At 34.5% G+C, this 15,461-nt stretch overlaps 1 protein-coding gene and 1 long non-coding RNA gene across 2 annotated transcripts in view; one reads left to right on the forward strand and one right to left on the reverse strand.

Moving 5' to 3' along the window:
* LOC126183896 (uncharacterized) overlaps positions 1-15,461 on the forward strand; it is a 50,099-nt gene that overhangs the window by 20,679 nt on the left and 13,959 nt on the right. Inside the window, exon 2 of the long non-coding RNA XR_007536823.1 lies at positions 14,078-14,147. This is a non-coding gene — a long non-coding RNA (uncharacterized LOC126183896). The remainder of the gene's footprint in view (positions 1-14,077; positions 14,148-15,461) is intronic.
* Positions 2,863-15,461, reverse strand: part of LOC126183895 (aminoacylase-1A) — a 110,850-nt gene continuing 98,251 nt past the window's right edge. The window contains exons 6-8 of the mRNA XM_049926218.1: positions 11,748-11,977; positions 9,353-9,413; positions 2,863-4,065 (exon numbers count right to left, since the gene is read on the reverse strand). Of these exons, the coding sequence (XP_049782175.1) occupies positions 3,910-4,065; positions 9,353-9,413; positions 11,748-11,977 (447 nt within the window). The 3' untranslated portion in view covers positions 2,863-3,909. The remainder of the gene's footprint in view (positions 4,066-9,352; positions 9,414-11,747; positions 11,978-15,461) is intronic.

A 15,461-nucleotide genomic window follows, 5' to 3' on the forward strand; every position in this document is an offset into this window, starting at 1 on the left:
AAAGTGACAAAGTGCTATTTCAGCAGTTGCAAATACTTGGCCCAATCCCTGCTGGTGTCATTAAATGGCAGAAGCAAGGATGGGCAACACTCTGCCTGGGAAGTGACCACAGCCTGCATGGAATGAGAGCCCTGAATCTGTAGGCGATCTGACAAAAGCTGAATATCCTGACAGAGCAAGTCAGTTTGCTGCAGTGTTGCTCAAACTGGTGCTGCAACTGCTACTGTTTTACGAGTTTTGCATCGATGGGTTGTTGCTAACTTTTTACCTCATCGCCATTTGTAACGAATCAAACAAGATGGGGCATAAGTCTAGAATTGTGAAGACTGTCCAAGATTGTCAACAGCGAGGCATCAGAGAATAAACAGGTGGCCAACAACAAGAGAAAGACAGAAAAGATTTGGCACAGTGGGATAATAAGTACAGTGAGCAAATCAAGATTGAAATGCCTAAGATGTGGCCAATCCACAATCAAAACAACGATTTGTAGTGAGATCAACACAATAACGCAGTGAAAGCAACACAGACTGACTGAGCAGCTGCGCTGATGGGTTTAAAGGATATTGATTTGCCGCATGACGCGCTTGTGTGTCTCCACAGCCAGCTCTGCCCCAGAGACTGCAGCCCTTGCACATTATAGTAGTACAATCTAGCAGCTGATATTGAGGTCCATGTGTTCTGGTGGGCTTTCACATTCGCTGGACTGATGTACCAGAGACATTTCAAAGTATGCAAAGTACGCTACTAATGCTGTCTCGATGTTAACAAAGTGAGAGAGATTTCCAAGTGCAAATCAGGCAGAACTCATCAACACGATCTTGTCATATCAGTGTGTTATACATTTGGATACCTAGGAATATCACAAACTGTTTCGGTTAATGTGTACCTATTGGTCTCTACTTGCTGTAGCCCAGTTTTAAGTCTATTCTATACCCCTAACTAAGCCTCATACGGACTTGTGTGGCACCTCTTTCAGCACACTTCTGTCATCAGTAAACATCACAGTCTTCGAAGATTCACCCAATGTCTTTGACAAATCATTTATGTTGTACAAGAGCAGGAGTGAGTTTAGGACCACAACTTGTGGGACAATATTTATCAAGTCCCTCTCTGGACTTTGCTTTATTCCTGTAGTACTACTTTTTACAGTGACCCTTTGTTTCTGTTGTTGGCTTCATCCATACAATGGGGATACCTTCAATGCCATAGTTTCCTCTAAAAACTGTTTCTTGTTTAGTTCTATCAGAACCGAGTTTGCGAGATCATATATTGCTTCCTCTGTTGAGAATCCTTTATAGAGAAGTTCCTCATAGCGCTTTACCACCAAACTTGTTCTATGCTACCTTTTCAAACTTTTTTTTCAGACCATCTCAATATGAGATGATTGATCTATAATGTAGTATCTATTACTTATCTTCAATTATAATTGGGTATTGCTACTGCATATTTCATTTTTTCAGTAAACAAATATTAACTCATTGCCCGATTAAAATCAGTAGCAACATGTCTTGGAGAAAGGGGGGGGGCATGGTTGCACTATGAAATCAGCATAAGATTTGATTTCATTACTTCTGCTGAAATACCACCAAGACCAGAGGAGTTCCTCCATTTCAGTGACAATTATTTTTGTGGTCTCATTAAGAATTAAGGGGTAGTTAAAACTGATGCCTGCTGGTGGAGCACACAATACTTTTAATTTCCATGTAGCTCCTTTCAATAGGTCATTTATTTTGTCTGCAGCTTCTGTCATAGTTTGGAAGATTCATTCAATTTAGTTGCAGAGGATTTAGATCCATCACATGTGTCTTCAGCTATTGTGCCAAGTAGTAGTTTTTTACTAAACTGAATCAGACTGATTTTGCTTGAAGTGCACCTTTAAGTTTTGATTCTATGTAGTTCCCCACAGTATGTAAAGTGCTCTTACCTTGGCAGTAGATGCAGTGATCCCACATGTTACCCCCTCTCTTGCTTTCCACTCATTGTCTCTAACCTGTTGTAAAAGGAAAACTGGATTCATAGTTTTTTAGGAATGTTATGAAAGAATAAAATGTATCTATATGCACTCTTTTAAACTTCTTCCCATGGTCAATCAGTATCCCCTCTTTCCCTAGTGTGACTGTTACAATGATTCAATGAAACTATACTTTTCTCCCTACTTAATTAAATCTGATGGTCGACATTTTTTATTGTTGATGTTAGAATGTCAGAGATGAGTCTAGCTGTGAACACCCATGATACTAGGACCCCACCACTATCCTAATCTTTACCCTGTCAATACAGATTTTTCACCTTTAGTGCTTTTGACAGGTTGATGTCCTGTGTTTGTGGATAGTAATATGTATTGAAATTGTGTAAGTGTGACTTTCCACATTTTGACACTAGTAGTACTATTCCTGCAGTGATGGTCATGAGTAAACAGCTTATATAACCAAAGATGGCAAAAAATCATGAATTTTATGGGTTCTTGCATTTTTTGTAACAGCACCACAATCCCTTCTGGCTGAGCTTCCATCACTAGAAAAGATTTGTCCCTTACTTTACATGCTCTGGAATAATGAAGAAAAAAGATTACTCAATTGTTTACTGATTCTCAATACAGAAAGCTATGTCACTTGTGAACCTGTTCACTACATTCTTCATTAATATTCTTCCTTTCAATTTATTCTGCACCAATTTTTTTTTTTCATCTGTGACCTACTGTAACATTCTGACATACTTAAGAAATAGGTTTAGTGAGTGAAGTAATTTCAAGGATATTCTTAATGTCATAATATTTGTCCCCCTCTTGTGTTTCTGTTTTTAAAGCGCCACATTGTGCTGCATAATAAGTTTCTTATGTAACAAGATATTTATCAATTTATTTACGATATCATTTTCATGCAAGTACATTGTGGATAATTCTTATACATACTTAATTTGAAATTTTGTATAAATATAATTACTGGTTATTGTTACATTTTTAATTAGAACAACCACTCTGTGTTTCAACAAACAACACTCAACATAGGTTTCAGTATATGAGGTTAAAATACAAAAGTAAAATTAAAATATCTAAAAACAATCATGTTTATCTTCTACCATGCAACAATATTGTTAAGCCTACTATTTAAGCAAACTATTGCTTTCACAAATTGCACACATTGAGAAAGTCATCTTTTCTTTCTTGAAAGTAACTTGATTACAGTTACCATATCATTGTCACGTACTTTGTGCATGCAGAATGCCAAACATTAGAAGTAGCTGCTTAACTTTTAGCTGTTTCTGTTTTGTGACCATGTGGAAGCAATTTTATTCTTAAAATGGCCTAATGATCCATGTGAAAGAAATTGCTCTTTAGACAGTTTACACAACTAAAATGTGTATATACACTTATATTGGTCAAGACAAATCCTGTCCTAAAACTTAAGTAGTTAACTATTTTGTGTATCCCACTGTGTCTTTAAGACCAGTATTAATGCAATGAGGAAACAAGAAGAAGGTCATTTGTTTTTAAGGATGAAGCAAAACAAAAATTTCATGTCCATGAAGTCACAATTGTTTGGGAATTATGATACCAAGACAGACCTCACAATGAATACATTTTAGAAATGTTGACACATTGAAGAGGGAACAATTTAACAGATAACAATCAGTAACAATGTTTATTTTCATTTTAAACAGACAAGTATGAATTTTCTCATCAGAAACTGATACTACTCTCCCTCACACAAATTGTTTACATTTATTATTTCTCAATTGAAACCTTGCTTTAAAAATCACCTCAGTAAATAATATTAAATCTTGACTACGTGATTACTTAACAGCATAGGGGAGGAGATATATATCAGTTTTCATATATTAATACTTTGTTTTAGTGAAATCATTGGTGTAAATATCTTTTTAAATATCCCAGTAAGTTACATAAATACATTACTGAGGATCTGACAGATTTGCCAGAGCAGGTATTATGTTCTCGTATATCTCAATACCTTTCAGGAAAATGCTCTCATTGAGGTATTCATCATGATCATGCAGTAGTACTGGTGTATGATTCATTGGAGAAAATCCCAAAGCTGGTAAGCCAATCTGAAAAGTTACATTAAAATCAATGTGGTTATTAAGATAAGTAATAATCATAGCCCAGTTTCAGTTTTACATTTATCAAATATGATTAATATCAGAAGTACAAATAGAAAATTCTCTCATAAATAACAGCAACACAAGCAAATGATTTCTCTCAGTTTAACTGACTAGTAATTGATTCTGATCAACTGGCAGCTTATTTTGGAATTCATGTGAAGCAGTCACTCGAGTTACATCAGGTGGCACATTCCAGGTTTCATTTATGGAAAGAAGTATGTATACATTCAATGACCAGTTCTTATACAGGACCTTTAACCTCTCAATAAATTTACTGTGATCTGACCATTTATTGTGGCCAATGAAAAGAACTAATCCATCACTTTCTGTAGGACTAGAATGAAATTCTACAGCGCTACTTTTACAGAAGTGATCCCACCATGTATTGTATGAACAAGAATAATCGAGAAGAAATTGGCCCTGCAGTTGCTGAGACATCGATGACACTCAGAACATAAAACCCAAATGTGCCTTTATTTACAGATATGTTATGAGAGGCACTGGCTCCGCTTCTTTCAAAAATATACTTTGGGTGAAGAACCTGGGAGAAACCATATTGGCTTTTGTGAAGCCTGTGTTTGGTGTGTTTTATATTACAACTTACGTCCTATGATTAAATGATGTTTGAAAACATCAGCACATTTAGGATTTCCCAAAAAGTAATTTGTACGAGTACAGTTTATCACAATTAACTATAAGGTAATGACTTATCAGTGTTTAAAGCTTTAAGGTGATCTGTGACACACATGTAAGTCACAATTACAATATCATCATTATGGTGTAGTTACTGTAGACTTGGGGATACGAAACTATAAGTCAAAGTTTGCATTCTGCCAACTGCAAAATGTTTTACTATTCACGTTGCATGTCTGAAAGATTCTGGAGCTTCTCTTATTAATTTAATAGACATGTGTTCTGTAATATTTGGTGTTACATACATATGAGAGTGCTCTCTCAAGAGTGAGTTGTCATTGTCAGTAATTTACAAATTAAGCATGAAACAGAAATGTGAGCAAATATTCAAAACATGATTACATGGTAAAACAAACTACCACTCAAGATAAAAAAACAAAGACTGACATGTGAAAAATAGAAGGTGCCAGTCTCATCTGTCTACTAAGTCCACAAGACATTTTACACACTAGCAGCCTTAGATGACTTTTTCCAAATGGGAAACCTTCGATTGAAGAACATATGCAGATGATATATATTCTGGTACTGGTACATGAATGTTTCTGCTGGTGTTTTTTTCTCATTGTTTCAAATGCAAAGGAAGAAGTTCATTTTAATGGCAGTGAATTGCAATTTTTCACAGAAACTAGAACATACTTTGCACAAGCAACATGTTTATTTACCAACAGGGCAGCTTCTCACTTTCAAATAAAGGAAGGGCAGCAATAGTTTGCAAAATTGCACTGAATGCACCAACTGAATGTATAATGAGCTACTGTTTTAATTTGTCTACTAGAATGACTACTACTGTCATGACAATACTGTGACAAAAGACATTTTTTGGTGCCTTGAAGAAAACCAAACCATATCTTTGAAAGCAGTGGAACAACATGACTTTTCATAATATCCATGTAAATAAAGGTAAGTACAACCCATAACACAACAACTGATGATTTGTTGTCTTCTACAGTTAACTTCATTACTAATAGAGGAACCATGACTTCCTTCAATTATATGGCTTTCAAGTAGTGGAGTTTGGAAAGACAAGTTTGCACTAAAGAATTTTAGACAAACATTTTTCTGACTTTCAAAATGTTAAAATTATTGAAGCGAAATGGATCAAGATAAACAAAATCTTCAGTAACATTGCTTGCAAAATTATAAAATAATTTCTTCTTATTTACGCCTTTCTACACATTTGCATGAGATATTATTTATCTTTACATAATGTACCAACATTCCAGATTTAAATGGTTTTATCTGGATATTTTAAAACATTCTCATACAGAATCATAATCTCTGGACACACTACAGGCAGTGATAAAACTGAAGCTATTTATTTATTGTTCAGGTACTTCAGCCTTTTTTTGCTGTTTCCAAGCCTCTTTCTCCTACTGTCCACTGTGTGTCCACTGTGACTTTCTTCAGTTTGTCATTCCAATGGTCAGGTGGCCTGCCTTGTGATCTTTTTCTTTCTCTGGGGCTCCACTCTAGTTCTGCTTTTGCCCATCTTCCATCATTTCTTCATGTGATATGTCCTGTCCATTTCCTTTTCCATTTTAGAACCTTTACACTTTCTGCTTATATGATACCTCAGTGGCTTTTATCTGCATAGAAAAATACAAAAGTGAATTAGTAATTCAAAGAGGAGTAAAGCAGGGTGATCTTGCAACACCAAAACTATAGCTGTCCTAGAGAAAGCTATGACCAAAGTTATTTGAAAAGTCAAAAGAATTACAATAAATGGGGAAAAAAGTCACTAGATTTGTGGATGATACAGTAGTCCTAGCCAGCATCACAATACAACTACACTCCTCTATAACAGATTTATCATATAGTTGTGAGAACTCCTGTTATTGATCTTATGTCTCCATTTCTTTTCCAAATCTTGTTAGTGATATCTAGGAGTTTCCTTTCCCTAGCTCCCTCATCTGCTCATAGTTCACTTTTCAAAAACTCATTTAAATTCCAATTTCATAGCTCTATGTTATTATAGGAAGAACACAATGTTCAAAAACAACCTTTTTTTTAAATTGCATATTACATATGGAAACAATTGTGTTTCTTACATCTCTTCTTGGCCATCAATTAACTGTTCAGATAAACATTAATTAACCTTTTTTAAATAGTTCTGGTTTGTTGTTATTTGTCTTGTAGTTACCCACTTGTTGTGCATAGTATTTGATTTAGACAGATTTATCTTAAGGCCTTTTTTTTCACAACTATCTGATAAATCCTTTATAGACGATTGCAGTTTCATTGTATTGTTAACTAGGACTACTGTATCGTCTGCAGATCTAAAGTCAGTGAATCTTTTCCTATTCATTTTCATTCCCCTTTCTTTCCAAAAACTTTGTGTCATAGCTTTCCCAAGGGCAGCTATATATAGTTTTGGGGATATAGGATCACTCTGCTTTACTCCTCTTCAAATGATATCACGGATGTTACATACAATGTTTGTGTACTTCATATCTACATTCTGTTCAGCCAGAGCATGCATAATTGCAGTGTGGCTGACAGAACCAAAAACCTTTTCAACGTCTATAAAGGCTATGCATAGTGATATTTCATATTCATTGGTTCAATTAACTACCTCATGCAGGGTGATCACACACTGTTACTTGGGCCTGAGGATGATGGGAGCAGAAGATTGGGATCGGCTCATAACGTTGGCTGCTAAAACAAACCCTGCCACCTTCTCCCAGAGCACCCAGCTTACAGCCTATAAAAGGAATGAATGTGTAACAGGTTAATGCATTGCAGAAGTGACATGAAAGTTGATAGCGAGTCACTAGCTGGAGCAGGTACAGCCTCTTCACTCATTTTTGTAAATAATATTAAAAATCACTATGTGCAACAGCACCCCAAATCAACAGTATATTCACAATGGCTCCATGTTACGGCACACAATACTGGTACGTAGCAAATGTTGGCAGTGATTGTACACATTCTGGAGCAGCACAAAGTCAGTCGACTTCCACTGTTCGTAGAGGGGCCAACTGAATGTGAGCAATCAAATCAGTATATAATCAATTATGTTATACTCAGTGTGGCATCCAACTTGTTCTACAGTTTGTATATTTCCACAATAGCATTGATGGAATTTATCAAGACTTTAGTCAAAACTTAGATAAAAGGGAGTAAACTGATGGAAGGAAGAAAGGAAAACTAGGGTTTAGTGTGCCATCAACAATGAGGTCATTAGAGGTGGAGCACAGGTTCTGACTGTTATGTTAAGGATGAGGAAGGCAATTCGCCCTGCCATTTTGAATGAATCATTCCAGTGTTTGCACAGAGCAATTTAGGAAAGTCACATAAAGCTAAATCGGGATGGCTGGAGGTGGATTTACCTGCCATCCTCCCGAATGCAAGTCCAGTGTGGTAACTACTGCACCTCCTCACTCAGTCAAGTGGAATGATGGGCTGGTAATTCTTGAAATCATGAATACTTGCTTTTTGTGTAGAAGGATTATTCCTGATCAGTTATGCACCCTTTATCAGTAATAATTTATATTCTTTTTTTACCAGTCAAAAGCTTTAACTTTTTTCCAGCTCCTTTTGTTCTTTAGTGCTAATTTTATGGCATATTTGTTTTAACTTTTTATATCTGTTTTTATTTTCTTCCTTGTACACTTACACAGTTCTGAGTATGCTGTCATGCCAACACTTATTTAAATTTTCACCTCTTGTTCTAGCTATAAACTTCCCTGGTAGCTTAGTAAATTTCATTGGTCCCTCTACTCCTCTTGTTGTTTTCATTATCGTTTCAACTAGATTTTCTTATGCTGACTGTTTGAATCTCATCTGAAGAGAGTTTTGGAATTATCTTAATTTCTCACTTAAATTAACCATGTTTATAATTTCTTATTTTCACTGATATTAGTTTCCTTCTTTCTTGTTGGATGTTTATGTCTAGTTTCACTTTCACCAGTCTGTGGTCACTACCAGTATTAAACTGATTTTAACTGGTACATCTTTGATTGTTCTGTTTTGCTTTAAAAGATATAATATGTTTAATTCAGAGTCTTGTGATTTGAACTCTTACAGTGGCACAAAACACCACTGTAGATTTAGAGTGTATGTCCTGTTACCTACAAGTATGTTCAACTAATAAAACATGAGCAGCTGGAACAGTAAATGGTGTATTGCCTGTAAAGGTATATGGAAGTTTCTCTTCCAGACAGGTACAGTTAGGAACAATAACTGAAAACAGACTGAAAAATAAAATAGATAGTTCTTGTCAAGTCAAATCCTTGTAGCTTTGTGAACTTTCAGATTACTGTTGGGTATCATCTCTTGCACTAACTTTGGTTAGACATAATTCTAAACATCCTCTCCTTCCAGAAACTTAATTTTTGAGAGCCTTCAGCAGAATGGTGACTGTCTTTGCTTACCACTATATAAAATTATCAACCCAGCAAAACAAAACACTCATTAATAGAGTACACTTGAGTACTTGTGAAGTATTTGGTAACATTCTGTTTAAGAATATATCTGATTAATGGAAAATGTTATCCTGCATAATAAGCAGTCAATGCATAACAGAATTTTACTTATTTACCCCTCTAATATATCGGCTGTCTGTGGCTGCAGGAAATATTTGTGGCACCAATTTGAGGTTCCTGAAATAAATAGAACCACACAGTAAATGCAGATTATGCTAAAAACAAGAACTAAACAGCACTCAACTAAATTTAATGGTAATGTTTATTTAACTCTAAATATCAGTACTTTGGTGCCAGATTGATAATAAGGATGACAATCAGAAGGGTAAATTCAAGTAGATCCCTTAATACAGAGAAAAAAAAGAAATATTTTGAAATCCAAATGCACACGAAACAATGGAGCTTACAATTTTATACACAAATTCATAAAATATTTTTTCAAACCAACATGCATTCACATCGTCTAAATGTGAGTGAAATGTTAATATCACCAGCAAAGAAATATTTTCCTTTTAATGTTTTCTGAAAAATCACTGATTTTCACAAAGAACAACACTGGTCATAACAATACACTGAGGAAAACACATTTTACTGTATTTTGGATTTGATAAAAGTGATTTTTCATGGTATTTATTATTTGAGGTTTTTGTTTTCTGTGTCCTTTTTAATTTCAGATTTATTAGAACCTTTTCTTTGCTGTTTCCTACAATCCTAGCTCCTTTGCTAAAATTTTATAGTTAACAATTCCACAAATTTGAGCTGTTATTGCTATAGTAGGAAAGTTGTGGTAGAGTGTAAATATTTTGGGGATAAAGGAGACCACTCACCAAAAAAACCAAACTTTCCTACTATAATAATAACAGCCAAAGTCTTTGATATTGTTGGCTGTTATCATGGTATGTATGGCATCATTCAGAAAATTTTAGTAGGAAGTACTTTAATCTGTTTCTTTTAAGACTCCAAAGAACTGTAACAAATACCTACTAAAAGTAATTTTTGCTTCATTTACCAAAATTACAGCACTAGTAAGTCAACTACACTACTTTTATAGTAAATATATTATTTATCAGCATTCTAACAATACTGTGCATACTTATCATTCACTATGCTACATTGTATAAAATATCCTCATGTTGCAGTATTTGTGTCACTTTTATCTTTGTTACTGCCAGTAAATCTGATAACTGTAGAATGATCTCTGTTATAGAGGTTCTGTTTTATATTGATAGTATTCTCTTTAAAAGTCTGATTCAAGAGTGCTTAAATTTCTTCTGTATTTTGTGTGGGTGGTGCAACTCTTTTTAACACTTGTTCTGTTGTCATATGACAATATCAATTCGTCTACTAAAAATGCAGTTGCTTGCTGCTGTCTCCAGATATCTGCACTGACATTTATATTGGAGATTTTATTACATCTTTATATCTGATCCTGACTAGGTTACTTACCACTAATTAAACTTCTCAGATTCCAATCTCCTCATCAGCATAGCACAACAACAGAATTAGTTTTAAACATTACTTCTGAATTTTTAGGCTCTGTTACAGTCCAAAATACAATCTGAACTGCTGGTATTGTTTTTGTATTTGATATTCACAGCAAATTAATGAAGACACTGAATTTATACATAGCTATGCATATCTAAGCCTAATGGAACTGATGTGCATGAAACAGGGCCAACCCCAGAAGTTACCCAACAACGACTGATTTTCCTGAACATCTCCCCCCCCCCCCTCCCCCATACACACACCCCCATCTTCATCAGTGCACACCTCACCTTTAGCTTAGGTTTTGTTACAGAAATTTACATTATCCTCACAATCCAGATAATTAGCCCTAGGATAAAGCATACCTTTGTGGCATAAAACATTCCACCATCATGACCAACAGGTGGTCGCCCAAGTATTCCCAGGGTTTATGGCAGCAGAAGGGTGGCAATACTGGGCAGTCCCTAATGCAGGAACTCTTAGTTTGCCAAACATACCCCTTTCCAAGACTAACCAAGTGTTAGATGTATGATACGTAGATCATACACATAAATTAAAAAAAAGAGTGAAGTAATCTACGGCTAGATAAAGAAATCAATACATGTGCTGCTCCTTTCTAAATTCAAAGTTACACTTTTACCTATGAGAACTGTTTCATATTATCTATACGCAAGTGAAATATAATCAAAAACTCGTTTGTGATATCTAAGTACAGGTACTTCTTTTTTTTTTCTTTTTCAAAAATTTATTCTAGTTTGCATATTACAGTCTCTTTGCAATATTACAAAAATAAATGCACTTGATATCAACAATAATTCCATGTTGAATTTCCAGATTAATAAGTAAATGTACATGAAATAACTGGAGAACTTCAGTTTTGAGTTTTTAATATGTAGATGTTGCTTGTTAATAAAATGAGAACTCTTCTATAATTTTCAAATATTATGAATGTGTTTCTCAAACATTTTCTCTAGAACATTTTGTTAATAAAATTGATACTGACTTATTATCATGTCACATACTCACATTTTGTCACATTCAGCTTTGAATGCCAACCACCATGGATTTGTATTGTCCAGTTTTGTTGCATCAACTAGTGGACATTTTTGTTCATACTCCACATATATTCCTTCTCCTGCCTCTCTACACCACTTGTTAACCATTTCTTCAAACTCTGTATGTGCAACATCGAGAGCCAATCTTACATCAAACACTACTGTCAACTCAGGTGGGACAACATTTGACTGAACTCCTCCCTGTCACACAAACACATTAGGTAAAAATGGGATACACCATAACAAGTGTTACAAGAAACATGGTGCATAACAATGTCTTAAGAATGTATTCTTTAATATTCTGTACATTCATTTTATCACAATCATCTATGTAGCACCTTTTACATTTGATGTAATCACTTAAATTTAAACTAAACCAAATATACTTCTTATCGACTTAAACTCTTCAGATTTACAGGTTTTTACAGTGGTACATAAATTCTTTGTCACCATTTGTTTATTGCACCCATTAAATCTGAATGTGAATTTTTATTGTACCAAATAAAAAGTATCTGCAGCTTCTACAAAACTATTCAAAACCTCAATTTTATCATAGAGTTTGATCTGCATTTCAGACCACAGTAACCTTTTTAGAAACATTTATCATGAATATATGTGGGTGACACATTTCAGACTGTGACATTTCCTTTGAATGTGTTGATTCAGTCTGACTGCCAAAAACACATACCTTTTTTTGCAACCAATGTATTTGTGGTAAACATATTTGCTCTTGTACCAAATTTCTCACAATCTATACTGGTAGTCTCTCCCATGTTTTACTCTACTAAAGCCACTAGCCCACTGACATCCAGAAACTAATCACTCCCTGCCATTTCCCCCTAATGCCTTCCAACTACCAAGTTCCTGGTATCAAATCACCAGATGCAAACTGCAAACATGAGCTACAATGCTTGGATCTACTGCTCCTATAGAACTGCCTCTCAAAGCTGCACACAGAAATGAGATTATATGTACTGTAGTAGTTACAAATTTCCAAGCATAATAATTTTCAACAAACTGTCACACACAATTCATTCAGAACAGTTATATTTATAGGACAGTGCTAAAAATTTGACTAAAATGTAATTAGTCCTGCTCAACTGAAGGAGTCATAAATCAATCATTATAAAAACTTTTTCATAACTGGAAAGACCTTGTGTTCATGTATGTGAACTGTACAAAACTTTAATTGCTGTACACTCTGATACGACCAATTGTAAAGAAAATTCTGAAATTTCACTAAATGTCCTGATTGTGATCCAGCTAGCACAATAATGCACATGAAAATCGGACAAGCAATAAGCAGGCTTTCTTTCAAGAATGATAAGTACCACTGCTTCTGTGGCTTGCTTACTTCCCTGACATATCTTCCATTTAATGTGTATGGATTTGTCTATTTGGTAACTAGCCCATCATTATCCTCCAGTAACCACTAATGCTACATTTTGAACTTGGATATTGACAATGTAGAAGCACACTATCCCACATAGATATTAAAGTCAGCTTTAATTGAATGTGACAATGTTTAAGCGATCCTTTTACTGGAGATATAATTTTTCACAAACATTATTGTAGTTTTATATTATTCATTACACTGTTATTATGTATAAATTACAAATTACATGAGCAATATATTACTCTGAATAAATGTTATGTGGAAATTAAGTATTTGTTAAGAACCACATCCTCTGATATATGTTTAACACAGTGAATTGAATGCTTATGCATTAAAATATATATACACAAGAATAAAGGAAATGCCAGATATTTTATGTGATGTGCTTACCTATAGGTACTATCAGATAAAGCATGAAACAGATCACAAATCACTTTAGTTTGTAACAAACAGCAGGATAAAGTCAAACTGTGTCAAAAACAATGTACTAGCCTCATGCAGACATTAACTGCTGTATCTTACTTTTGCTATAAAGACCAGCATGATACTTCACAAAATTAGTTAACACTCCAAGTGTAGGTTACTGATATGCTTTTCTGCAGAGTGCTGATTACTTGTTTAATGTAGTTCCTTGTGACTGCCCAGTCATAATACTGCTTAATCATCAATATAAACCTCCAAAAAATTTACATCAATGCTTTTATGTATTTCAGCTACCTGTTCTATGTCCCATAAGGTTCACTTCAGATGTTTCAGATGACTGACCCATTGGGCTAAATGATTCCAAGCATAAGAAATGTAGAATGCATACTAGAGCATTGTTTACAATGATAAAAGTGAGGAGTGTTTTAAAAAAACAAGACAAAAACAACTGTTATATAACTAATTAACATTAATTCCCACAGGTGACAGTATAAAACTGGATCTGGAAAAAACTAACTCAAGCCTTCAAACTGTTAGAGGCTTAAGATAAAGGTAAGAGATAAAAGCCCAAAAACTCATTTCAAGCAAAATAAATTTCCATTTTGATACATTGTGTAGTTTAGATGATGGAGCCTTGTTTAAACTGGGATTTTTTTAATTTCCCTATTTATTTATGAGTGTGATAATGTTGATCAAATGGAAAAGCTAATAGGCATAGGTGATAAATTATTTAATATTATTAATGAAATTGGTTTGGAGATAATTGTTCAGAGAAACATTAAATTGTCAAATGACAACGGTACAGCTGCTCACAGTGTTCATAAATGGTGAAAGAGGAAGAACACACACTTTTTAAGATAGTATATCAACATATATACGTATAAAAGTTGAGCTTGAACGGAGAAGTAAGAGTATATTCTAAAGCAGTTTTCCTCTAATTAGTAAAGAGTTCCTTTTCAACATCACTTTGATAAGATTAGATGTACTTCTCATTCCAACAGATCCATAATAAGATTTTCCAGGATCCAGATTGCATCACAAAAACAAGAATACACAATAAATATTAAAAAAAAAATATGCTGTGCACCTTCCACTTATACCATGTGAAATGGTCATAATGGATGTGGAACAAGTAAAAAAATTTAACATATTTTCATTTAAAATGTAATAAACTTCTTGTCATAACACATGTAAATGTTCAATACACTCAGGTGCGTATGATAATTGTTATGTTATTGTAGCCATAGATCAAAAAACAGAAAAATCATTTTAGAACGCTTATTTACAATGATTGCATTACTGTACTGAATTTGTATAGAAGTCAGATTGTAGTTCTGCTCACATTATTTGACATTATTAGCAACATACACACATTAGTGTGCACAGAACCACTGTTTGCATTGCACCAGACTTTTGTTTTGTGTTTCAGGAGTCACGTGTAGTGGTTACAGCCCCTAGTTGAGCAATAACTTTCATAACAGCAGCAGCAGCTGCTAATCAGAGCAGTGCGAGTTGACACAGCTTCTCGTAACAAGTGGTTTATTTTAAATTTTGTTAGTGTTATTTAGCATCAGTCCCTATATTTCATACATGTTTGTCTATTTATCAGACATAGTTCCACACTTCATTAACTGTATAGTTCATAGAACTGCTGTTTGCATCACGCCTGTGATGTGTGTGCCAAGATCCACTTGTGGTAGTTAGATCCACCAGTCGAGTGATAACTCTCATAGTAGTAGCAGCTCATCAGATTTTCAAACAAAACGTGAGTGATACAGAAATGCTTCGGGAATTCAAATAGGAATTCCTGGAGGAAAGGCAGTGTTCTTTTCAGGAAACGCTATTAAAGGAATTTAGAGAACTGGC

This window comes from Schistocerca cancellata, chromosome 4 (assembly GCF_023864275.1).
Source record: "Schistocerca cancellata isolate TAMUIC-IGC-003103 chromosome 4, iqSchCanc2.1, whole genome shotgun sequence".
NCBI classification, from domain to species: domain Eukaryota; kingdom Metazoa; phylum Arthropoda; class Insecta; order Orthoptera; family Acrididae; genus Schistocerca; species Schistocerca cancellata.